This window comes from Halichondria panicea, chromosome 3 (assembly GCF_963675165.1).
Source record: "Halichondria panicea chromosome 3, odHalPani1.1, whole genome shotgun sequence".
Classification (NCBI taxonomy): Eukaryota; Metazoa; Porifera; class Demospongiae; order Suberitida; family Halichondriidae; genus Halichondria; species Halichondria panicea.
In genome coordinates, this window is record NC_087379.1 from 1415471 (window position 1) to 1439212 (window position 23742).

Sequence of the window (23742 nt, forward strand, 5' to 3'; positions counted from 1 at the left end):
TTGTTTACGCATGCGAGATAGTGACACACCCTAACTCCACGAAATTTACTACCCGCGAAATTTTCCAAATAAGACAGAATATTGAATTGCACGAAAATTTAAACCCTCGAAATTTTCTACCCGTACGGTAGTACATTTTGTAGTTGCAAACACTGGAATGCTGTAATTAGTACAATTCACTATTGCAAGGCACTATACCCCTTTACCGGTCAAAATGTTGTAAATTTTACAACAACAATCTGGGAGGGAGCGTGCTATCAACTTGTGAATATTGGATTCTGTGGCAGATTGGATAGTATCATGAATGCGATTATCCTTTGATGTTCTGCTGAGCTGTTCAATTAGGACACTTAAAAAAAAAAAAAGTTTAAAACAAGCTATACAGCATGTAGGACTGAGTAGTATCCATTGGTAGACCCTCTGGACTATCTTGGTAGCCATAGAATATTTTCGAAGAGGAAGCAGCAAGCCATTTGTGTACACAGGCACTTCACAAGTGGACACAAGCTCTACAATAGTCTACATGCTTGCTAAGCAGCTTAGTTGACCAGAGTGCAGCTTTTAAAGGCCACACATACTTCCATCGAGGCAGCAGCAAGGCATAAAATCGATGGTTAGTTTGTGCACAGCCATTGACCCACGCCCATCTCTACAAGCCATAGCCAGGGGGCGGAGATAACATCAAGCTAATTTGGTGGGTTGGGCTCAGATGCAAACTAAAGTGATGGAACTGTTCCAGATTTTCCAGATTGTGTGCGGCTGAACGGGAAAGGGATACTGACGAGCTTGTCAAAAAGTTAAGCGCCAATGATCAGAGTATACAGTATAGAACCTCGATTATCCAGACTCCAGAGGCAGGCCGGATAACTGAATAGATAAACCACGCCTTGATCCACCCACTTAATTGATAAACAGCAGTGCCACATCAGAGGATGTACGACATGCGTGCCTCGATTAGGCTAATTGCCTCTGCAATAACCTTGAGCGTCGGCGTAATTATGCTAAACATTATTGCAGAGGCAATTAGGCTAATCGAGGCACGCGTGTCGTACCTCCTCTGGTGCTACATGGTTGTCTGCGTATGCTTGTCTCCATAGTAACAGCTGCATGTGCATGCACATTAATTAAACAATTGCCAAGCCGGATAATTGAGGTTCTACTGTTAGTGTATATCAGGTAACTCACTACGTTGTTATATGCTTGACACAAGCTTTGTGAATGCTACGAACTGCCTTTCCGTCCTCAATCTTTTTAGCAATTTCCACTAATTGACCAAAGTAGCTGACGATTTCGATGGATTGTCAAAATCGATACTTTTATTTTTCCATTTCAGTCTTTGGGCACTGTAGAAGTCTCTTGGATCATTATCGATTTCGTCTATATCAGCACGACTGAGGCCCAGCTTGTGCTTGTGTTTGTTGTATCCAGTAATCTCAGTAGACAACTGGCTCCATCCGAGCACTCTTAATTGACTCAACTGAGTTGCAGTCACTGTCGTCTCATGTTATTGAACTGTATAAAACAATAATACATTCTAAAAATAACAACGCACATGACAAGTACTATAGCTATTAAAATAAGTACACTGTCCGATATACCTGAGTCCGTGGTTGTGTGTGGAGTGGCTAGTTGAGTCACTGCAGTACCTGTGAGGATGATAATCACTAACATATGTACATGTACATGGCTATAATGACCATGCACAAAGAGATCATATTTACCCACAACAATGTATATCATATTCATGTGTGGTGGGAGGGCCAATCTTCACTTATTACTTTACAACACATGCACAGAATGTGTGAATGATAATTTGCAGTGCACTAGGGATGGCGGCGATTATGCAAGCATAATTTTGAGAATAATAGGCAGCTTGGAGCATAAGGAATTATGCGGGAAAAACGGTAGAGTGGGTGGGAATAATTATGCAACGTGGCTAGCATTCTAAATGAAGATTGTTATATTGTACTCGCAGCTAGCTAGCCTTACCGGTAAAGACAGACCATGCATAGATATACAGTACAGTAGACTACTAGCACTTAATTTATATAGAATCTGAAGAAAATAGTACAGCCATATATATCCCAACACAACAGACACTGAACCTACTGAAGCCCCAACCCCCAAAGTAGAGACATAGCTATCAATGCTGGATCAACTCAAGACAATTCGTTTGGTGATCATGCAGCAAGACAATGCTCTTCAGGAATAATTATGTGCATATTATAATATTATGTATAGAGACTTTGCAATTATCAAAATATGATTTTTAATGTGATTTTAATGAAGAATAATTTAATGGGCTGAAACACTGAGACAACATACTTAACTCCACTAGCTCTTTCAGTACCACTGAAGTCTACATTCTCCACAATAACTGGGAAGATGTGCTTCTGGTCGCCATTATAGCTGTGTACAACTCACTCTTGCAGTATCGAGACATGATGTACTTGTTAGAGATGACTGCGATAAGAGCTTTGCATTTGTCCAGGCCCGTTCCTATGGCGGCATGCCAGTCACAGCCTGCTGTAATGTCCTCTGTATCAAGCCACACTGAGAAACTGGAAGTGTAAGGGTAAAATAAACACTAGAATCACCACATTCAGGGCATTGTATTCAAGTCAGTGACCCCTGCATGGCATGGCATCAGCCCTACTATCCTAAGCTCACCCATTTGCTTGCAGGTCATATACTTGGAGCTGTTTGACAAAGGGGACAACCTCAGGCTCTCAGCCATGCAGCCATAGCTCAAAAACAGTTATGTGTTTGCTTGTTTCCCGCCCCTCTCTCATGAATATATAATATCAACAAAGACGTGCAATGTGCAGGTTGACACGTCACCCCCTTATAGGGAAGCCCCAGGGAAATCATACCACTAAACGAATAGTCCCAGGGAAGACCCCCACCTTCTATTATTTTCCCCTTTTTAATATAAACAAAGCTGTTAGTAGAGCTAGTTTCGTAGCTAGTTTTATATTAGCTAGATTGAGTTATGGATGATACTGCTCTAGTACTTCTTGACAGGGCTGAAGATGGAAAAGAAGAGGTTGAGATTACTAAAAGTATTGGTACCCTTATAGTTCACATTGAAGACACATTTAAGCTTGAGAGAGGCAGCATCTCTCACCTGCAGATATGGAGTGAGAAGTTTAATGACTACAAAAATTTGAAAAAATTTGAGGAGGTACGAGATGGATGCAAGATAAATGCAGTGCCAATGGTGAGCGTAATGATCAAAGGCTTACAGATCTAGTTAATACCAGGGTTTCGTAAAACTACAAATGCTCAGACACATGCATATACGATTATCGTCTGGAGTACTCCTGTTATCGTACATGTATAGTCTTAATTGATTGTAGTCAGATTTATAGATATAAATTGATTGTAGTCAGATTAAGTGTATATATACTATATATATATATATATATAGTCTGTTGAAACTTGCAAGTCGTCACTGTTGCACGGTGAACAGTAAACTGGTCAAACTCTGTGTAGAATCTCGCGTTGCACAGTCAGTATCAGATAAGATGATTTTAGGTGGCTGGGGTTTTTGTGACGTTGTGATACTTAGACCACAAAACTATACTTATACACATATATAGTGCTGTGTTAGTACGTGCCGTGTTATAACTTCAAGTTTATAACTTGCATGCTGGTAGTGAGCATCACGTGCATCCAATGTCGCTATATCAATGATCTTGTGGTAACCGCATGCGGTCTAGCCACTTGAGTTGCCACAAATATATCGTGGCAAACGTTACACGAGTCTCTACACGGAGAGTGTATGCCTATATATGCAGTGTCTTTTTTGCATGCAAAAGTGCTGACTTCCAAGTCTATATAGTAAATACAAGTAATAATCAATATCACTGCATGATGATATTGATACCAAGATACAACAAAACCACCCACCACCCTATTAGCTTACATTGCTTGTTGCATGCATGCATGTTTGAGCAAAAGATCAAAGAAACCACAGTGCAAATATATATGGCATATTGCACAGTGAAGCCAGGCACAATAAGCTAACAAGTCACCGCAGTGCAATAATTATGCCATAATTATATTTGCACATGCAGCCAGAAAGCTTGGTCAAAAGTTGGAATGAGCTCTTTTATATTGTTCCTATATACAATAACTATAATAAATTATAAGAAACTGGAGTGCATTATAATTGATGTGTGATGGTGAATTCCAATGCCGTATATATAGGAGCCAATTTTAAGTAATGATCCTTGAAATTTGATCCTAGAAGTTAGCAATAGGTTTATAACGTCATGCATGCATGCCCTCGTGCTGCAAGACTAATACAACTCTTGCCCTCGGGCTCGAGTTGTATAGTTATTATAGTTGTATATATATACTGTACATCCCTTGTATCAGATAACTTAAACCCATATAATAAGTGTAATTATATAGAGTAGCAAGATATACATCCCCTTTGAGTTGTGTGAAAGTCTGCAGTATCCCGGCCAGACTGTACCAGAACTGAATATATCCAATTGGTTGTCTATAATACTGTGTATATATATAGCATCTCTGAGAAAGAATTGTCTTATCCAACCATATAAATCTTAGAGTAGAACCCTATATGGCCTATTACTATAGATACTGCATGCATGCATGCATTTTACTATAGCTGCATGTCTTTATTAACTTAATTGCAGAGGAAACAAGACCAGCCAATTGCAACAACTCATCCAGTTCCCCCTGGCATGCCCCTGGCACCAACCTTGGTAAGCTAAGCAAGTATTTGTATAGGAAATGCCCATGCATGCTTTACTTTACATGCTTACAGACATTCTGCACGGACTCGTTGGGTGAAGACGAAGATGAAGCCTCGAGTGATGCTAGCCAGGAAGGAGCTAGCGGCTTTGCTCTAAAAACCAACATCTGGACTGGGAAGGACGTCCTGTTTGTCCTCTTCCTCAATCCAGAGATTCTTGAGCAGGAAAAATGGAAGTGTGAAGGATCTGTACTAAACATCGGTAATATCCTCGCTTGGGCTGAGGCTTGGAATACCAACAAGTGTCCCAATATTCCAACCTTTAAGAAGACGGAGAGGCCAGAGAGAGCTCACATCAGAGTCAAGTTTGCAGGTACATAATCTATAATCTATAAATTAATATTTTACAATGTTAATTGGCACAGGTGGTACATGTGCGTCCAAGGTTGGAAGGCAAGCGACGACTGTTGGAGATGTATCTAAGCCCACAATGACCCTTTCACTAAAAGGTCTAGACCCCAACATGCAGAAATTTCTTGTCGTGCATGAGTTTGGCCATGCCCTTGGTCTGGAACACGAGCATCAGCGTTCTGACTTCTGGAAGGTAGCGGACAGCTTGTTAGATGTGGGAAAAATGAGAAACGATCCTCAAATGAAGAATGTGAAGTTTGACAAAGATATGTTGGAAAATCAGTCACAAGATGCCATGGTGACGACACCAAAGTACGATCCAGACAGTATCATGCACTACTGGTAATATCGCCATCTTTATGTTAATTCACATATGCATGCAAGCGATATATAGGTTTAACGTAAACTGGCTTATGAAGAAAGAACACAAGAATCTATCAAAAGTGGAGGCTGATGGAAGTCTCAGTGAAGATGAAAAGGCTATTTTGAGAGGGATTCACAAAAGACATCGGAGTTGTGCTGACAGGCCTTCAAAGAAAGATCTTGATTTTCTACAGGAGAACTACGGTATGTCCATGCATTCACAAAGCTTTATCCACGTTATTAATTATAGAAGGAGTGTCATCCTCTCCGACCACAACTACTATAGGTACAGTGAAATGTTTTACTTGAAAGATATATATACTCTATACTCTTTCACGCACACGTATAGTCTCTCCTGTATCAGCCTCAGGTCAGCCACCCTCACTGCCAGCAGCACCTTCCTACGGGCGAAGTGAGTGGAATCAAACTAGTGCACAGAAATGTTATGTTTTACAATCAAGCCTATACTCACTAGCAAACATCTCTACTAGGTTCTACTAATTATTAAGACTTGGTAAGAGATCGATTATAGTCTATTTCCTAATGCTAATATAGGAACTGACCCCATGCAGCTATACATAAACGAGGCTATTTTGCCGGGTAACTTGCTCAAATACGAAAGTTGTGTTTAATTCCTCGAAACATCATCTTGTTCAGCAATTTTTAACGTGCCCAGTCTGCATGTGAGCTACCTGTAGTATACTTGCTAATGACTGACCATATGCATGCACACCTTAGTAAAACTGGTAGCATAAGACAGCTGTCTCATGTTTCTGGAGTTTTTTGTATATATGGCCTGGCCCCTTCCTACGCCACTGCACATGTGCATAGCTACATAACATCCATGCATGTGCATGTATTCATATTCACAGTCCAACTCTCTCCCTCTGACAAGCTGTACTTCAACACTCTACATGACGCTGCGTATAATGGAAGGGGCATGTGGCATAACATCGGTATTCGTCTGGGTTTGTCTGAATTTGATTTGGACGCCATTCAGACAAACAATCTTTCAAAGGTTGAAGGTTGTTACCGTGCAATGCTGTTGAAGTGGTTTCAAAGCAGTCCTAACTGCTACCTTGACATTTTTCTGAGTGCTCTCAAATCAGAGAATGTGGGTCTGCTCCACCTGTACTCAAAAGTCGAGGAAGCCATCTTAAAAATTGCCTTTCCTGGGCAAGGTAACAATAGAAAAAGATCGGCAAAACGTATGTACTTTTAGGAGCAATAATTATAAGCATATTCACTTGGCCTGGTAAAGGGGAGGCGCAAGGAGTCATACGAATATCAGTTACATGCATGTATACTGCTCATGCACCCCCAGGGCTTATTTCAATGTCACTGTTGTGTGGCCTGATTTTTGTACATGTCATAAAATACAAGTCACCTAAATATTCTGATCTCACAATGTTTCTATGACCACCTTAGGTATGCCGGAGGATCAAGCAAAAGGTGGACCACGAGGTATTCAATGTACTAGACACATGTGTGCACAATAATATGATATCCTAATTGCAGTTGCCAAGAAACCACGAATGTGATGCCATACCGCTGAGCAGAACTTAACTAGCTAGCTAGCCTATTGCCAGACGTAGATAAATCTTTATTTTTGATATTAACCCACACTGAGCCCTTCTATATAATAAAAATTATGTGAATGCCTTTACATAATACATATAATTATATATAATTTTAGAAAATGCTTGTAGTAATACTGCAATCTGATAGGTCACTGAGAGGTCCATTATTTCACTTATGGACCTGAGGTCTTCTAAGTAGGTCTATTATACTGATTATGCCTACAGGCAAGATGATGTCAAGATTAACTTGTATGGAACATGGCAACATCACACAGTTTATGTTGAAGTCATAGTAACGATGATACAGTGCATCATTAAAAATTAAATTTTTTTTAAGTTTTGCGTTCTGCAGTGCCGTTTTGCAGCTTTTATCTCTCTCTTGCAGCTACAATAGCTAGTGCTCTAGTGCAGAGCTAACTACTATGACAATAGCAACTTTTTATTTGCAATGCGTGATTCTCAAGAAACAGAAACTGCCTTCATCAATGTGAGTTTTTTTATGTAGACTAGCCAGAGCAAAGCTTTAACGTTGCTTGAGGCTTGTAGAAACTCTTGGTTTCAGAGTCTTCTTTGTGTTAATATAGCCTAGCTTGCTTAGCACTATTCTAAACCAGTTATAGGCCTCGTCAACGGTCACTATGGAGTTTTGAGACCCTCAGGCCCTTAGTAGCACCCTCGCTACGCTCGAGATGCTACAGCCTCGGGCCTTCAGGTCTCAAAACCCCATAGAGACCTTGGACTCAGTCTATAACTATTATATATGCAATGCATTCCATCTCTGCATTGCAATGTCAATTAGGCCAGGCAAAGTAGATTAGTAGTTTTTTGGCTGCTTCACTCAAGCCTTCCCCCTAAATTTCATTATTCGGGCGTGGTGTAGTCTCGAATAACCTAGCAGGTCGAGACTACGTAGAAAGGGCATTGGGGCATTGGAAACGTGAATTAGTAGATAAGTATCTGAGTCTATATCCTAAACACAACACAGTTGAAAGTGCGCCCCCCCACCCCAAAATATAGAGTAGATGGTATGCTAGCCTCGGTCCCAGGCCGATTTTTTTTGCCGACCTAGCGTTCAATTGGAGACGGATCAGCCTGGGGTCGAGGCTAATGGTATGCATGATCAAGAGTTCCTCTTGGCCCGGTAAGCTGAAACTAGCCTCGACCCCAGGCAGATTTGTTTCCAATTGAACGCTAGGTCTGCCAGAGGCTAACCTAAAAGAAAGAGAAGGACAAGATGATTAATGATTTCATTAAAAGTGACCCTGTTGACCTTGGCTTACCTCCTGTCCTCCTCTCAGTTGGGCCAACTTGAAACCTGAAACCTCCTCTAGATGGGCGTGACCAGCGGGCGGCTTAGAATCGGAGCAAAAAACATAGGCGTGTTCACTCCTCCTACAGGTCTAGCAGCACTTGCACTCAAGAAAGTGTATAGACCTACGTCTACGTACATAGCTTCACTTTTATAATAGTATGTCTCTGAACTACTCTCTCGCTTTCAATACTGATGAGCTGATCGACTGGTTAGCAGCCAAAGGGGTGGACTCAGAGGACTGTGCCAAGATCAGAAGTGATATCCATAGACCCTACCATACATATATATACTGATAGAAACAATGGAGATGTAATAAATAGCACAACCGTGCGAAAGTCTAAACTATTCACTTTTTGTTTACCCAGATGCTAAGTTTCGAGGAGCGTCGTTTATCCGGATAGAAAAGGAGGAGCACTTCAAGGAGTTGGGGATTCCCCTAGGTGCACGCCTCCACTTGGAGGACCTAATCAGAGAAGTGAAAATCACTATAATTATGTACTGATAATCATACTGATAATTATACAAAAAATCGTGTAACGACGCTACGCATAAAGAACTGTGTGCTTTACATGTGTAGGCCAAAGAAGAAGCTAAAGTAACAGTACCCACCACCCAACCCCCTCAATCGGTGCAGGCGCCTACCAAGACACTAGGTACCCATGAATACATAGGTGTACTTGCTGAGTTTCATATAATGTGTTTGTATCAATGCAGGACCTGTTAATGGCAATTTATCTGCGAGCAACTTGTGTAGAGAGCTGAATAGTCTCATAGAGTGGAGAAAGCTCGCTATTGGACTAAATCTGGGCTCGAGCGTAATGGAGAAAATTAGAAGAAACCATCCCCAAGGTAATGTATGTCCTCAGATTTAAAGGTGGTATTCAATATTTGCACCATTGGTATCTAAGCGACGTTTTTACCAGATTAGTGACATACGATATTGTCTCTGTACAGACATCGATGACCAGAAACTTGCTCTGTTTGGTTATATCGAGAAGAACTCGCGGAGCCTTGGGATCACCTGGGCAACCATCTGCGAGGCCCTGGAGGACTTTGAGGGAAATCTAGCCTTTCTCCTCAGGCAGAAATACTGTGGTGTAGGTATGAACCATGTGTTATTATGGTAGTCTTGGTAGATCCTGCCATGTAAGGCTTATGATTTTTCAAAAGATTTGTAATCGCAATAGTAACAATCTTAGCCTCTTTGCCAACTTCTAGAGCTCTTGTATATATGCACAAAATTAATGTTGGACATCAATAGCAATTATCATGCCTTGTACTCACACACACACACACCGCGCACACACACACACACACACACACACACACACACACACACACACACACACACACACACACACACACACACACACACACACACACACACACACATAGAGAGGCTGTTATCTTCAAGCTCAGATCCAGGATATGAAGTCGGTATGACCATTGTTGAAGATCCAAGTAAGCTCCTTTTTTGCTCACTCTCTCCCGTCACCATCTCCTTCCTCCCCCATAGATCAGCTCGGACTACGCCACTTGAGACCAATCCACGATGCTACCTACGATGTTAGAAGCAAATGGAGATCGTTTGGATTGGAACTCGATCTAGATCCACCGTCACTTGAAGCCATTGATACGCGGTACCGTGGCGATCCGAGTGAGTGTTTCCGTGCTATTCTGGAGATGTGGTTGCAGAAAGATAAAGACAGTCCATCATTTCCCACTCTCTTGAGTGCCCTCAGGTCCCCCCCTGTGGGTTACGCAGGACTGGCTCGAACCATCGAAAAAATGGACGATGATAAGAAGAAAAAAATTGGTTTTCATTTGTAGCATTATTATTTTTTTAGCTTTTTGTGAATCAGATATTCCTGCATTTCAACCAGAGAATACGCAGCTAAGCTAGGGTTTGTTTTTCTGACGACCCTTTCCTCACTATAAAATACATTTTAGTTGGGCGTGACTAACTGGAGGTATCACAACTTTTAATACATACGTACGTACATGGCGACTACAATTCAAGAGAAGAGACCTAGGAGTGGGTTGTTTCACAAACAAATGTCCACAGAGGAGCTGGTTTCTTGGCTGAGGGAGGAAGGCCTTGGACATAAGGACTGTGACATAATATTGGGTGGGTATGGCTCCAGCTAGCTCAGAGTAGAAATGACTATAATGACTATAATTATATTGTAGACAATGGATTTACTGGTACATCGTTTCTTCTTCTGGAGAAAAACGTAGTGAAAGAGTTGGGTATCAAGATGGGTGGTCAGATCATGATCACTAAGCTCAAGAAAATGGTAATTTGTGTGTATGTGTGGAAAGATAATTAGGAAAATCATTTTGTGTGTAGACTAGATGGTGCTGTATGTACATGGAGCTGGCTATAGTTGTTTCGATTTCGATATAATGTGTACTCTGTGTTTCCAGGCTGAGGAGATATGCGCTGAGGTAGATGATCGATTGACCTTTGATACTCACTCGACCGTCCCAAATGATGATGTGAGTTGAAATATGATATGAGTTGAAATATGATGTTTGTTATTGTAATCCCATTCATTTTTTCCTACCCTCGGCCTCAGGGTCGTGTGGTGGTGCCTCCTGCTAGTACACTGATCATCAATGATATCAGAGAGAGCTCACCCACTGGGGGGACCAGCACTAGTGGGGTCCAGGTGAGAGGAATGTGTGTGTGTACACTGGGGGGACCAGCACTAGTGGGGTCCAGGTGAGAGGAGTGTGTGTGTGTACACTGGGGGGACCAGTACTAGTGGGGTCCAGGTGAGAGGAGTGTGTGTGTGTACACTGGGGGGACCAGCACTAGTGGGGTCCAGGTGAGAGGAGTGTGTGTGTGCACTGGGGGGACCAGTACTAGTGGGGTCCAGGTGAGAGGAGTGTGTGTGCACTGGGGGGACTAGTACTAGTGGGGTCCAGGTGAGAGGAGTGTGTGTGTGTACACTGGGGGGACCAGTACTAGTGGGGTCCAGGTGAGAGGAGTGTGTGTGTGTACACTGGGGGGACCAGCACTAGTGGGGTCCAGGTGAGAGGAGTGTGTGTACACTGGGGGGACCAGCACTAGTGGGGTCCAGGTGAGAGGAGTGTGTGTACACTGGGGGGACCAGTACTAGTGGGGTCCAGGTGAGAGGAGTGTGTGTGCACTGGGGGGACCAGTACTAGTGGGGTCCAGGTGAGAGGAGTGTGTGTGTGCACTGGGGGGACCAGTACTAGTGGGGTCCAGGTGAGAGGAGTGTGTGTGCACTGGGGGGACCAGTACTAGTGGGGTCCAGGTGAGAGGAGTGTGTGTGCACTGGGGGGACCAGTACTAGTGGGGTCCATGTGAGAGGAGTGTGTGTACACTGGGGGGACCAGTACTAGTGGGGTCCAGGTGAGAGGAGTGTGTGTGTGTACACTGGGGGGACCAGTACTAGTGGGGCCCAGGTGAGAGGAGTGTGTGTGTACACTGGGGGGACCAGTACTAGTGGGGTCCAGGTGAGAGGAGTGTGTGTGCACTCCCCGACCAGTACTAGTGGGGTCCATGTGAGAAGTGTGTGTGTACAGTGACCTTCCTATTACCATGCATTAAATAATAGTTAGACACTGTTTTGGAGGTGTCTATGGGATTCAGAAGCCCAAAGGCACTGATTTAGTATCCCGAGCGTAGCGAGGGTACTAAAGTGGCTGAGGGCTTCTAAATCACATGGACACCGACAAAACAGTGTCTAACTCATTTAGATAGTAGTGCGCATGCGCAAACTGCTTGACTACAATACAATTACTTGACAACGGAATACTAGGTATACTAAGTAAATTTGCAGGTATACTAAGTCCCATAGTATACCTGCTCTGAGGCACTTTTCCCATGTACTTCCCATGTAGATCTTATCAACTAGTGTCTAACTATAGCTAGTATAGCACTGATTGTATTATGACTCTTGTTGTAGGAGATGAGAGACCCTCAAGAGTCACCCACCAGGCAGCAGGGAGAAGAAGATGTGAGTGAGTGGGGACGGTTGCATTTAATAACTGATTAACAACAGCATTGAAATAGTTACTTTACTCTGACTTACTCTGGTATGTAGGTGACGAGAGAGCCAGTGTCTCGAGTACAGTCTAGTGGAGACGTGAGCAATGGCATTGTCTTAGTTACAGACTTAACTTTTTTCTTTCTTCCTACAGGGCTTCAGAGAAGAAGATGAGGTAAATAAAAGTCGTACTTTTACACTACTAATGCACTGTATGCATACGTTACCTCAAGAGCTTGTCCTACCCATTATGATTTCGTATCACAATCTAATACCAGCAAATCCCCCGCCACACAGGCTCCTGTGTACTGCACCCAAGGCCTTGAGTCGGGCACTAGTGTGTTCTCCTTTGATCACACTGTGCACATGTACCGCAATAAGATATGGGCCGGGAGAGAGCTACTCAAAGTGACTTTTCTGAACCCTGACGTTCTCAACAGTTGGGGACTCACTAGAGACAATATCCTCGACTGGGCCAAGGTCTGGGACGTTGAAAATGAGAAAGTACCAACGTTCACTTGTTCCAAAGCAAAAGGAGACATTCGAGTGAAGTTGTCTGGTACGTATTGTAGTGCGGAGTGTAGTTAGTTCAGTACAGTCTCTGTTTGAAGGGAAATTGCGTTCCATGTATCAAAAAACCCTTTCAGTAAAGGCTCGAATAACTTATTTTTATGTTTGCAATCATACATGTATATACTTCCACAGACACTGAGGGATGCTGGTCAGCAGTGGGCATGGATGCAGAGAAGATTCAACCAGTAACTGATCCGACCATGGTCCTCAATCTCAGAGGACTACCAGCGCACCTCCAGAGGAGTCTGGTCATCCACGAGTTTGGACATGCCTTGGGGCTCGATCACGAGCACCAGCGCTCTGACTTCTGGGACGTTATGGGCGGCTATTTCGATAAAAAGAGGATCCCTCAAGAACAATACACGAGGGTAGTCAAGAAATCTGATGCAGTGGATAAGGACAGAGTGTTGGAGTACAATCCCAACAGCATCATGCACTACTGGTGAGTGTGGGATTTGACCCATGCAACCCTATATGGATCTTAAAGACTATTTATTAATCCAATTTTACTACGTTTACGGAGTTGCGTACTCTTCCTAACGACTCTTGACGGTACGTGTACACACACATGTACGCATATATATAGATTTTGTACTTGCAATTCTTACATGACTGTAATTAACCACGCTGTTTTGAATGTTGTTTAGAGATGTGGGCCATTTACGCACGTAGAATGACACACTCATATCACAATGCCTGTACGTGGTCTGTACTCTGGTACTGTCACTGTGTATCCTAATTTTACATGCTTAATTGAGCAATGTGGTGGTGTGTGTATGTTCACTGCTGCTCTTTATTAAATGAATTGTCAAGGTTTGATCTTGCTTGGTTGGAGAATCCTCGTCACCGTATCCATGGTAACATTGAGGGTGACAACACACTGTCACCGACAGACAAACGATACCTTCTTGGAGTGCACAAGAGACAGGGAGAGGGCAAACTACCCAGTGACCCCTCAACCATCGACAAGCAATATCTAGTGGACATTTATGGTAGGTATATTGCTGGGCAATTTTCAGGCAATTTCCAAGAGCAAATTTTAGGGGGAGGCATGTTCGTACTTTGGCATTTAAAATTCCAAGAGAGGGCAAACCAAATCCAAACGGGGGGCAAAAGCCTGGTATAACATTTGTGTATTTTCAACACCTCATTGTAGCCACTGTTGGTATCTGCCAAGGGTGACTGCCTATTGTAGCAGTATGTACTTGACACCATTACACCTCCAATACAGTTAACGATGAGCTGAGACAAGTGTCATCACCTGTGCCTCGACGAAAGGCAAGACAGTTGTCTCCTGCTACAAACACAAGACCCAACACTACCACTAGAGCAGCTCCAAGAAACCCTCAGTACAACAGTATTGATAAAACCGGTATGCATATACATGTACGTACGTTTGATTGGTTGTGCACTTATCTAGTCGTATGAGGTAAAGCTACAAAGTTGATTCTTGTTTATTTCTGTAGACTCTGTTTTGCAAGTGAATGTCCACAAACAAGAGATTCTGAACACTATTTGGGATGTCCGTGCCCAGTGGAGAGTGATTGGTGCATATCTGGGCTTGTCGGTCGGTGAACTGGATGCAATACACGCTAACTCCAGTGACTACCTCAATAATGTCCTAGTGTCATGGATCACTCAAGGGAACAAGTACATTGAAGAGTTACTGGTCGTGCTCCGGTCCTCAGCAGTGGGCAGGGCTGACCTCGCTGAGAAAATAGAGACCCTGAGGATTTTTAAACGCTAGTAATCTTTTGTTTTCTGTGGTGTGTGAGTGTTGGAATTGTCTATCTGTGCAATGTGCATGTTATTGACTGAAGACAGGGGGGTGAATTTTATAATCCGGGGGTTTAATGCAACAACTGAGATGGGCGTGGCTGGTAAGACTTGCTTGCTTGCTTGTTTGTCTTGGAAGTGAATGTATAATGGCGTTGAGAACTCTAGACCTGTCACCAGGAGAGGTATGTATAGGTGTGTGTTACAGTGTATGTATAATAATTATACTGAGACTGACTACATGCATACATGCATGCCCGGCTGCTTTACAGCTAATAATTATACTAATGATCTGCTTGCATGATTCGAAAGGGATCGCCATCAGCGCACGAACCAGGTGGCTGAATTTTGTTCAATATAGGAGTACTTTTTTAGACTTTTATTTGTGGTTGAGGAGTAATTTATCATTCTGTTATTGGTTAATTAATGAGCATTTATATCTTCTATCGCTGTATCTCATGCAGCTGCCTAGTGACTCTAATGGAGATGTGGAGGAGGCTTGTCGTAGACAGGTGAGACTCCACACACAATCACATTCTGACGTATATGTGCTTATATACAAGGGCTAGCAGTTGATACAAAAATATAATAATTATACTTCCAACTGTTACTAAATTGTTTGTCCCAAAAGTGAGCTGCAAAGCGCAGCAGAGCTAGCTTAATAATTACATTTCGATAATTATGTGTTCATTAAGTACTCCACAATATACATTATCTCGATCTTGTTAATGCTTCTACACCTATACAGTCGATTCCAATGTGCCCCTTATCGCCACATTCTGACGATGAAGGTGATCAGTCTACAGATAGTGGTGAGGCAGCTGCTGTGGTTGTGAAGAAGAAGATTTGGAAGGAGAGAGAGCAGCTTAATGTGCTCTTCATGAAACCTGAGGTTCTAGAGGGCTGGGGCATTGGAGTAACTCCCCAGATAATCTTGGAATGGGCTGGTGTCTGGAGGCGAGACAGTAACAGCAAAGTGCCAATGTTTAAACAAACCACAAGCACCAGGCGTGCGGATATACGAGTGGAATTCTCAGGTATTATAATAGTACTTATAGCTGCACCTCACGCAATTCATAAATTTATTTAAGAGCCAGTTTTCCAGGTACCTTGTGCAAACGTACTGTGATTGTGCAAACTGTGATTGATTGAGCTATTTTTATTTCAGACGAAGGCGGCTGCTGGTCGATGATCGGGAAGCGTGCAGAATCAGTTAAAAAGCCTGCTCCGACAATGATGCTAAATCTCTCCAATGACTACTGTGCCGATGAGCAGGGAAAGAGGAGTCTAGTCATCCACGAGTTTGGACATGCCTTGGGCCTTGATCACGAACACCAGCGCTCCGATTTCTGGGACGCGGTGGAACCTTATTTTGACGTCACACGAATGAAGGATGATTCTCGTGTTTCTGATGCTCACTCTGAAAAGGATATGTCGTCGTTCGGAAAAGATTGGTTCAAGAAAAGATATGGTGAGAGAAATGGAATCAGACGATTTTTCGGAATCAAGAAGAAATCCCAGGAGCAGAAAGTGGAAATGTCAGAGTATGATTCAGACAGCATCATGCACTACAGGCGAGTTTGGTGATATTGCTCGTATTCACAGTATGCAGTGTATAGGGCCACCCTTTAGGCCAATAGAGGTTGTAATAAAGATGTGGCCTGCTAACACAGATCAAACACATGTCATGAGGCCCATTAACCTAGCTGGTTGATTATATAGAGGGGGCTTGAAGTTGTGGTGTAGTAATAAAATGACCATGATTATTATTGTGTTACTTGATTTGCAGTTTTGATGTTGACTGGTTCAAGGATCATCGTCTTCGTCGCAAACAGAGTCTGAAAGCAATTCCCGACACAGAGATAGATCCAAAGGTTAAGACGTACCTCATGGGAGTTCACAAGAGGCACAACCGTATGTCTAGGGACCCCTCCAGTACTGATCTGGCTTCCTTGGAGAGTGCTTACGATAGTAAGTAGAGTACGGTATATTACTAGAATATTTTGTTGGTGAAAAACCTTTGCGAATGAGCCAAATCAGCAGAAAATTTGGCAATCAACTATTGCGTTCTGGCAAGAATCGTGTGTATTTACTAGGAAGGAGTAATTTAGGTTTTGTGGATTTTATTGATCAACCCTCGCAAAGTTCGATGCTCGCAAAACATTATAGTAATACATATGGTACATGTAAATTAACTTCAATGACGGGTTTTTATTCCCGTGCAGGTTGAGTGCTGCTTCTCAGGCTGAACAAACTGCTGGATTATTTGTATGTGAATTACTGCTAAGGCTAGAGTGCTTATTAGTAATTGTTTTTTTTTTATATCAGTGTACATGCAGGTATGTGTCTGTTAGAGCCAGAGTGCTCCTTGTTTAGTTGCTATGAACCTAGGGATATCGATATAATATAGTACAGGCAATAATAATAATTAAGTGCACGCATGCTTTTATTATGGAGGTGCATGCAATCAATTATGCCATTAATCATGGGTCCTGGTTGCAATTGTAAGATGTAAAAACTGCTAGTAAGTATAATTATAAAAACGTACATGTATATACAAGACTTATATAAAATTAATTGTGATAATTATATACATCTAGTTAGTAAAAATGTTAGCACCTGCACTCTATAAAATGTAGCCAATCTTTGTGCTCAGATCATAATTATCACTTATATATTCATTAAAACACACAACTTCATTTTGATGTAAAACAAGACAAAATACTCAAAAAATAACGGCAAGTCAGTTAATTAACACTGGGATAAAGTTCTGCAGCTTTGCATAGGCCAGGTGCATCACTTGGTAACTGAATTAAGAAGAAATAACACAATAATAAGTGTGAGGTGGGTATACAATTGGCACAGCTTACGATAGGCATCTTTCAGAAATTGTATATCAATTGATGATGGGTGTTTGGCATAGTCGTTGTGCCTCTTGTGGATACCCCTCAAATACATCTTCTCCTTGTCTGAGAGTTTAGGGTCATGGTCTAACGTTCTCCTATGACGAAGTCGTGGGTCTTTCAGCCAGTCCTTGTCAAACCTGTGTATATATATATACATGCAGCGAAGCATTGTTACTACACAGTACAGTGTTATAGATGTCATACATGTATAGAAAAATTGTAGAGAAGGAAGCTCTTCATGAATATAGGGGGAAACTCATCCAAGCAAATAAGGGTCATGGAAAAATGCATACATGCAAGTATTAACAATGCTCAAAGCTAGCACCTCACACATCCAGAGCTGTTTCATTGTTATTTCTGACATATACATGTACAGTAGACACACACACACTCACCAGTAGTGCATTATGCTGTCTGCGTCATATTCAGACAACTTTCCCTTTTCCTTCTTCTTGAGCCAGTCGTTACCGAACGCAGCCTTTCCTTTCACGGATGAGTAGTCTCCTGTGCGTGAGTCGTGCCCCATAGCTTCAACGTTCAAATGTTTCTCAACCACATCCCAGAAATCGGAGCGTTGGTGTTCGTGCTCGAGCCCCAAGACATGCCCAAATTCATGGATGACCAGATGCTTTTGAAAATCTTGAGGGAAGCCTTTGAGGTTAAATACCAAGGTTGGTTCCTTGGAATCTTTAACTTTCTGTGCATCCATACCCACCTTCGACCAGCAACCACCCGTCTCTGCAATATCATCATAAAAGCATAATTGTGGAAGAAGTTAATAATTATGTATAAGAGAAGAAGTTAGCATACCTGAGAACAGAACACGTATATCTGCTCTCTTGGCAGATTCATTCACAATGAATTCTGGAATGGCATCGCACTGATTCCAGGCATCATTAGCCCACTCCAATACCATACTGATAGACATGGACTTTTTACTAAATCCATGTCCACTCTTCCACGACTCGAGAACGGAAGGGTTTAAGAAATGCACTTTCAGAACTTCTCTCCCCTTCCACAGCTTCTGAGTACGGACATAAGCAGCTGCTGCACCCTGTGTCCCAACACAGTCAGCGTCTGTTTCTTCCTCTGGTAGCTCCGGAGGTCCCATGCAGCGTGGTGTCGTCTGTATCAAGATAACTACATGACATTTTCAGTGTTAAATTCGATGAAAAGATGAATACAAATATGACTTACTCCCAAAGTATATAATTTATATAACACGGTTTTTGTCACAAAATTATGCTTTCCTGGGGCTACAAAGCTCAAGTAACAATTATGATTACGCCAAACACAAAATGCTCACAGTTTTTGAAACTGTTTGGGTACAAAACTGCAAGTTCTACACGTGCACTTACTGGTTTGTACTGTGGACCAACTTCTCCTGTTTCCATCTCCTCCGAATCCTGCAAGTTATAGTTAAACAATGGCCTCGAGTGGTATATTTGATTTACACGCGAGAGTAATCTGATAAACCACGAGGCGCAGCCGAGTTGGTTTATCTGATTACTCGAGCGTGTAAAGCAAATATACCACGAGAGGCCATAGTTTAACTGGCTTGTACTATGTTTAGAACTGTACTACTATGTTTAGCTACTTCCTGTCATGCTTCTTCAATGAATATGCTTATAACTACTGTTTGCCGTCACTGTTGCTATAGCTATGCAATGAATTTGCTATTTTTTTAAAAAGCGATGGCTGATTCAAGCAAGCGTCTATGATTCAAGCAAGCAATTGTGAAGGCTGTGTTTCTGCATCTTTATAGAAGGCACTTCAAGAAAGTACACTGGTGCTACTTGTCTACAAAGAGTGCAAATGTACCCCAAAATATCATTCCACAAGCCTACTGTACTGGCCCAGTGCAGTGCAGTCTCTTTAGTCTGAGAAACACTTGGCAGTCTGGACCCTTCTTACTGCTCCTGGTCCCATGCAGCAATGTAATAAGCAGGTTGTGACAACCAATGTTGAAAGTTGAAAAAAAGCAACACAAACAAACCAGTATCGTTCGATTCACGATCACGGAGTTCTTCCAAATTTGCCTCCTTTTTGGAACTATTCATCGCTCGAACTTGGCTCTTTTTATGTTGACTAAAATCATTAGTATAGTAGTCTGTTTTGTATTGAATTCTCTCTAACTCTAATATTGCTAATATTGATTGAATTGAGTAGTGTGTCATTGTTTTAATTGAAACAGTGTGTCAATTTTGTTGCAAAGGTGGGATACTGTATTCAGTTCTAGCTGTACATGTAGTTTGACCACAAGCCATGGTATATGGCTGTTATACACTAGGGTATAACAGCCATATACCATGGCTGTGGTCAGACAGGTTGTATAAGTAGTATAAACTACAACTGAAGCCTTTGATCTTTGGTGCAACCATAGTACAACATACAATACACCATATCACATTTATTTTTATTACCGAGTAATACAATTCCTGAACATACGTACTCAATAATCTCTTAATTAAATGGTGTGGTCCAGCCTGACCATGGAAATACTTACCACTAATTTGAGCAATATTTCCTGGCCCACTTGTCCGAGGCCCATATCTTGGCAGTCCTCTTTCGTCAACAATACGACAGATTCTGGAGTGACTTCTTCGGCTGCAAAAATACATTGTTTAATAGTACAAATGTATACAACACATTCGATACCAGCTAGAACTTAGCTTTATGCTTACTGCAGGCCGTAACTTAACTAGGCTTACTGCACAGCCTGGCAGCATTAAACTAGATAACCAATATCAGTTCTTACAGCTCTCACGACCTAGACTCACAAGCAGTCACTGTTGCAGGCTAACTGTTCGCCTGCAACAGTGACGGCTTGCTAGTCTACTCACGACCAGCTAAATGAATTTATAATCTAGCTTCATACATACCTTTCAGAGTTTGACAGTCCTCTTGGCTCAGTCCCATCTCTTTCAGCCGCTCTACAAGATCATCTGTTGACGGCTGCTTCAACGCCATTGCTGGATTTTAGTCTGTTATAGACTATGACTCCGCCCAACTAGATTTACAAGCAACGCCCTGTTTCACGCCCATCTACTATAATAGATCTATGGAGGTTTGTCTCTAAGAATAACATACCAGTACAAAACACACACAGCTAAACAAACAAAATATACACATGCATTTCATATAAGCTTCTATAATTATCCTGTTTTTGTTTTCTCAAAGGCCGAGATCTTTTCTTTTTTGTTCATCATCAATTCCCAAAATCTCGTCAGCTATATCGTCCTTACTCACAGTAAGTGATCTGAGAGCATCAATCAGCTGGTTTGTTTTTGCCTTGCCTGTGTGCATCCACTTTTTCAGCACGTCCTCATACTTGTCTTCAACGTTGTGATAGTTAGTGTTGATTGCCTCAATGTCACCTTCTGTAAGCCCCAACTCTCTACCTATCATCTTCCATTTACTGCGAGCTTCCCAAGTTGCATTTATGATATGTCGTAAATGCACATTTATTTTCAGGGTAACTCCACCTATACAGAGTTAGTACATGGTAATATTAAGTCAAGGAAGCATTGTATATACGTGTCCTTACCAACAGTGGATGGTTCTTTTCGTGTTACTAAAGTATCGAAATTCTCAGGAGCAATGAACTTCTTGCCTGTAGTGAATGTTAATACATAATTAATTATTAGACTGCTATTATATCACTCAGCTCACCATAAGCCTCCACTAGTGCCTTGTAGTCATTCTTTGAAGGGTGCTTGAGCAGTTGGCCTCCCTGGCTTCTCTTAACAATGCCCTTGAGATACTTCTTCTCTTTGGTAGTCAGTGAGGTGTCACTCCCAATGGATTCTGCAGAACGATGTGCTTTATCTCGTATCCATTTCACTTTGAACCTATTGTGATAATTAAATAAAAGCGTTGATTATCTAAAATGAATACACAAAGTCATAACAATATGTATGCTTTTACATTTGCTGCATACAGGCATAATCACGGAGAAACTCAAAGAGTAGGAAATGATAGAACACGATTGTTGTTAAAAAGGATGCAAAGTTTTCTATAATTATAAGCTCTTCACACTCTTGCAGCTAGCGTTTTAGCTAGTCCAGAGCTAACTTCTAAGTAGAATAGCAACACTCTATAACAAGTTTTGCTAGTGCACTCTTTCTGAAAAGGTATTCAAAGTAGGCATAATTTTGTAATTTTGAGAACGAAGCGTTATTTTGCAAATCCATGCATGAGTTGTAAATTATTACGTATTAGCATAATCATAATTATGACTCACGAGTAATGCATGATACTGTCAGGATCATACTCAGGCACGCTTTCCATGGGCATAGTCTTCTTTTCTAACTTCAACCAATCTTTTCCAAACGACTGCCCACCATCATTTTCTTGACGGGGGTTCACAAAGGTGTCATCTTTCATTGTATCCATGTCAATATGTTTCCCGACCACATCCCAGAAGTCTGAGCGCTGGTGTTCGTGCTCCAGTCCCAGGGCATGCCCAAACTCGTGGATGACCAGACTCTCCTGGAGCTCTGCCGAATGACCCAGGAGATTCAACACCATGGTTGGCTTGCTCATATCAGTGACAGTCTCAGCATCCCTACCCACCATCGACCAGTTCCCTCCCGTCTCTGTACACATACGGTAGATATATTTTAGATGCTGAAAGAGATGATTGCTTTACCTGAAAACTTCACTCGTACGTCGGCTTTTTCGGCCTTCTCTCTCCAAGCAAGGGAAGGGATGGCGTCGCTGAAGATAGACACATTCCAGACCCGTGCCCAGGCCAGCACAGTGTTGAAATTCATGGGCTCTCCACGGCTTTTCCAGTTGTCCAGCACATCAGGATTCATGAAGTACACGTTTAGCGTTTCTCTCCCCTTCCAGATTTTCTCACGATCAACATGTGCAGCAGCCCCACCGTTAGAAGTCTCAAGAACTTCTTTCGAAGTATCTACTTCAGGGGGACTCATGCAAGCAGGCTGTAGAAAACACTGTAGTAGGTACGTTTGTTTATGGTGTGTGGTGGTGGTTTCTTACATATTTTGGGGTTTCCCCGTTGTCAGTACTCTCTTCAACTTGTGGTGGTTGATCATCAGGGACAGCCTGCTAGATAGACAAATAATGTAAAAAGAACATAATTATATAAGGGGGATTTACCACCAATCATTGAATGCCTTGAAATTTAGACTTTGAGACTGTACAATGTAGCCACTTTATACTCTTACGTCAGTTTGTGGAGTCACAGCACTAGCAGGCTTCGTATCATCGGCACTGGCAGGCTTCGTATCATCAGCACTAGCAGGCTTCGTACCATCAGCACTGGCAGGTTCTTTCGTCTCTATAGGGTCTATATTGACAGGCTCCCTTGCACACGTCTTAACCTACATACATGTAATCATAAAGAAGCAATAAAATAAAGCTACCAAATTGAAATTAATTAGATTAGGGCATGCACGCCTCTAGTCTAGTCTGGCAAGCAGACGTCAGGTCCTGCCCCCTACCCGGTACGCGTATACGCGGTACCCCCTTCTGAGACTCTTGCAATCATATTACCGTAAAACCTCAATTTAAGGCAACACTTTTAAATAATTACGTTTTGCGAAAGTAGAGTTTTAATGTACGCAAAAAAAATGAATTTATATGGTGCTATATGGGCAAAATGTCCAAGTGTCGCATATTTAGAGGGTCGCCTTAAATAGAGGTTTTACGGTAATAATTTATTATATTGAGCTACCTAGTAACTCACTAACCAGTATCTTACACTTGTCCGGAAGGCTGTTAGGATTGCGTATGTTCACATACATATCAAAGTCTGTGCTCCAGTATTGCAGTAAGGAGATTCTTTGATTTTTAGCAAGGACATCGGAAAGCTCTTGATCCACTATTTTGACCAAGTCACCGAGGCTACAGTCAGCTGGGTACTGCACTATCAAATTGTTCTCTCCCAGAATAGCCACTGCTGCTTTCATGTTGCCTGCCATCCTTCCAAATTTATATTATGACTCGACTGTAATCCACTGTTTTTAGACGGGGTTATGTCTGCGGGTTGTCTAATTATGTTCACGGTGTTTGAATCAGTGACGTCATTATAAATATAAACATTACA

General features: G+C 42.1%; 6 protein-coding genes across 11 annotated transcripts; 4 read left to right on the plus strand and 2 right to left on the minus strand.

The window, feature by feature from the left end:
- Positions 1–2992: 2992 nt before the first annotated feature.
- LOC135332883 (uncharacterized) lies at positions 2993–7171 on the plus strand. 5 transcript variants are annotated; one of them, XM_064527793.1, is made up of 10 exons: positions 2993–3220; positions 4668–4736; positions 4799–5099; positions 5152–5479; positions 5532–5704; positions 5751–5786; positions 5850–5912; positions 6373–6708; positions 6929–6964; positions 7019–7171. In XM_064527793.1, exons 1-10 carry the CDS (start codon positions 2993–2995, stop codon positions 7039–7041), a joined length of 1593 nt encoding a protein of 530 aa, XP_064383863.1. In that variant the 3' UTR covers positions 7042–7171. The 5 variants fall into 5 exon arrangements, with proteins under 5 accessions (XP_064383863.1, XP_064383864.1, XP_064383866.1 ...); XM_064527794.1 differs by having other exon boundaries at positions 6373–6681; XM_064527796.1 differs by lacking the exon at positions 6373–6708.
- Positions 7172–8454: 1283 nt separating this feature from the next.
- On the plus strand, positions 8455–10271 carry LOC135332896 (uncharacterized). The gene is made up of 7 exons (XM_064527813.1): positions 8455–8647; positions 8758–8867; positions 8970–9045; positions 9107–9241; positions 9347–9493; positions 9788–9853; positions 9909–10271. The coding sequence occupies exons 1-7, from the start codon at positions 8551–8553 to the stop codon at positions 10220–10222; spliced, it is 945 nt and encodes a 314-aa protein (XP_064383883.1). The 5' UTR covers positions 8455–8550; the 3' UTR covers positions 10223–10271.
- A 65-nt stretch (positions 10272–10336) lies between these two features.
- On the plus strand, positions 10337–14787 carry LOC135332880 (uncharacterized). Its single transcript, XM_064527787.1, has 12 exons — positions 10337–10520; positions 10583–10689; positions 10820–10891; positions 10972–11064; positions 12331–12381; positions 12469–12510; positions 12566–12586; positions 12709–12970; positions 13117–13426; positions 13798–13976; positions 14216–14356; positions 14451–14787. The coding sequence occupies exons 1-12, from the start codon at positions 10394–10396 to the stop codon at positions 14729–14731; spliced, it is 1686 nt and encodes a 561-aa protein (XP_064383857.1). The 5' UTR covers positions 10337–10393; the 3' UTR covers positions 14732–14787.
- Positions 14788–14815: 28 nt separating this feature from the next.
- On the plus strand, positions 14816–17135 carry LOC135332891 (uncharacterized). The gene is made up of 6 exons (XM_064527805.1): positions 14816–14945; positions 15225–15272; positions 15509–15797; positions 15929–16334; positions 16550–16731; positions 16986–17135. Exons 1-6 carry the CDS (start codon positions 14838–14840, stop codon positions 16988–16990), a joined length of 1038 nt encoding a protein of 345 aa, XP_064383875.1. The 5' UTR covers positions 14816–14837; the 3' UTR covers positions 16991–17135.
- A 270-nt stretch (positions 17136–17405) lies between these two features.
- Positions 17406–20705, minus strand: LOC135332889 (uncharacterized). The gene is made up of 7 exons (XM_064527803.1): positions 20549–20705; positions 20173–20273; positions 19025–19072; positions 18477–18792; positions 18062–18404; positions 17631–17803; positions 17406–17567 (listed from the first exon to the last, which is right to left on the minus strand). The coding sequence occupies exons 1-7, from the start codon at positions 20634–20636 to the stop codon at positions 17557–17559; spliced, it is 1080 nt and encodes a 359-aa protein (XP_064383873.1). The 5' UTR covers positions 20637–20705; the 3' UTR covers positions 17406–17556.
- A 25-nt stretch (positions 20706–20730) lies between these two features.
- Positions 20731–23707, minus strand: LOC135332881 (uncharacterized). 2 transcript variants are annotated; one of them, XM_064527789.1, is made up of 8 exons: positions 23387–23707; positions 22862–23017; positions 22674–22739; positions 22318–22615; positions 21910–22264; positions 21339–21517; positions 21214–21279; positions 20731–21151 (listed from the first exon to the last, which is right to left on the minus strand). In XM_064527789.1, the coding sequence occupies exons 1-8, from the start codon at positions 23615–23617 to the stop codon at positions 20841–20843; spliced, it is 1662 nt and encodes a 553-aa protein (XP_064383859.1). In that variant the 5' UTR covers positions 23618–23707; the 3' UTR covers positions 20731–20840. The 2 variants fall into 2 exon arrangements, with proteins under 2 accessions (XP_064383859.1, XP_064383858.1); XM_064527788.1 differs by having other exon boundaries at positions 22674–22742.
- Positions 23708–23742: the final 35 nt, after the last annotated feature.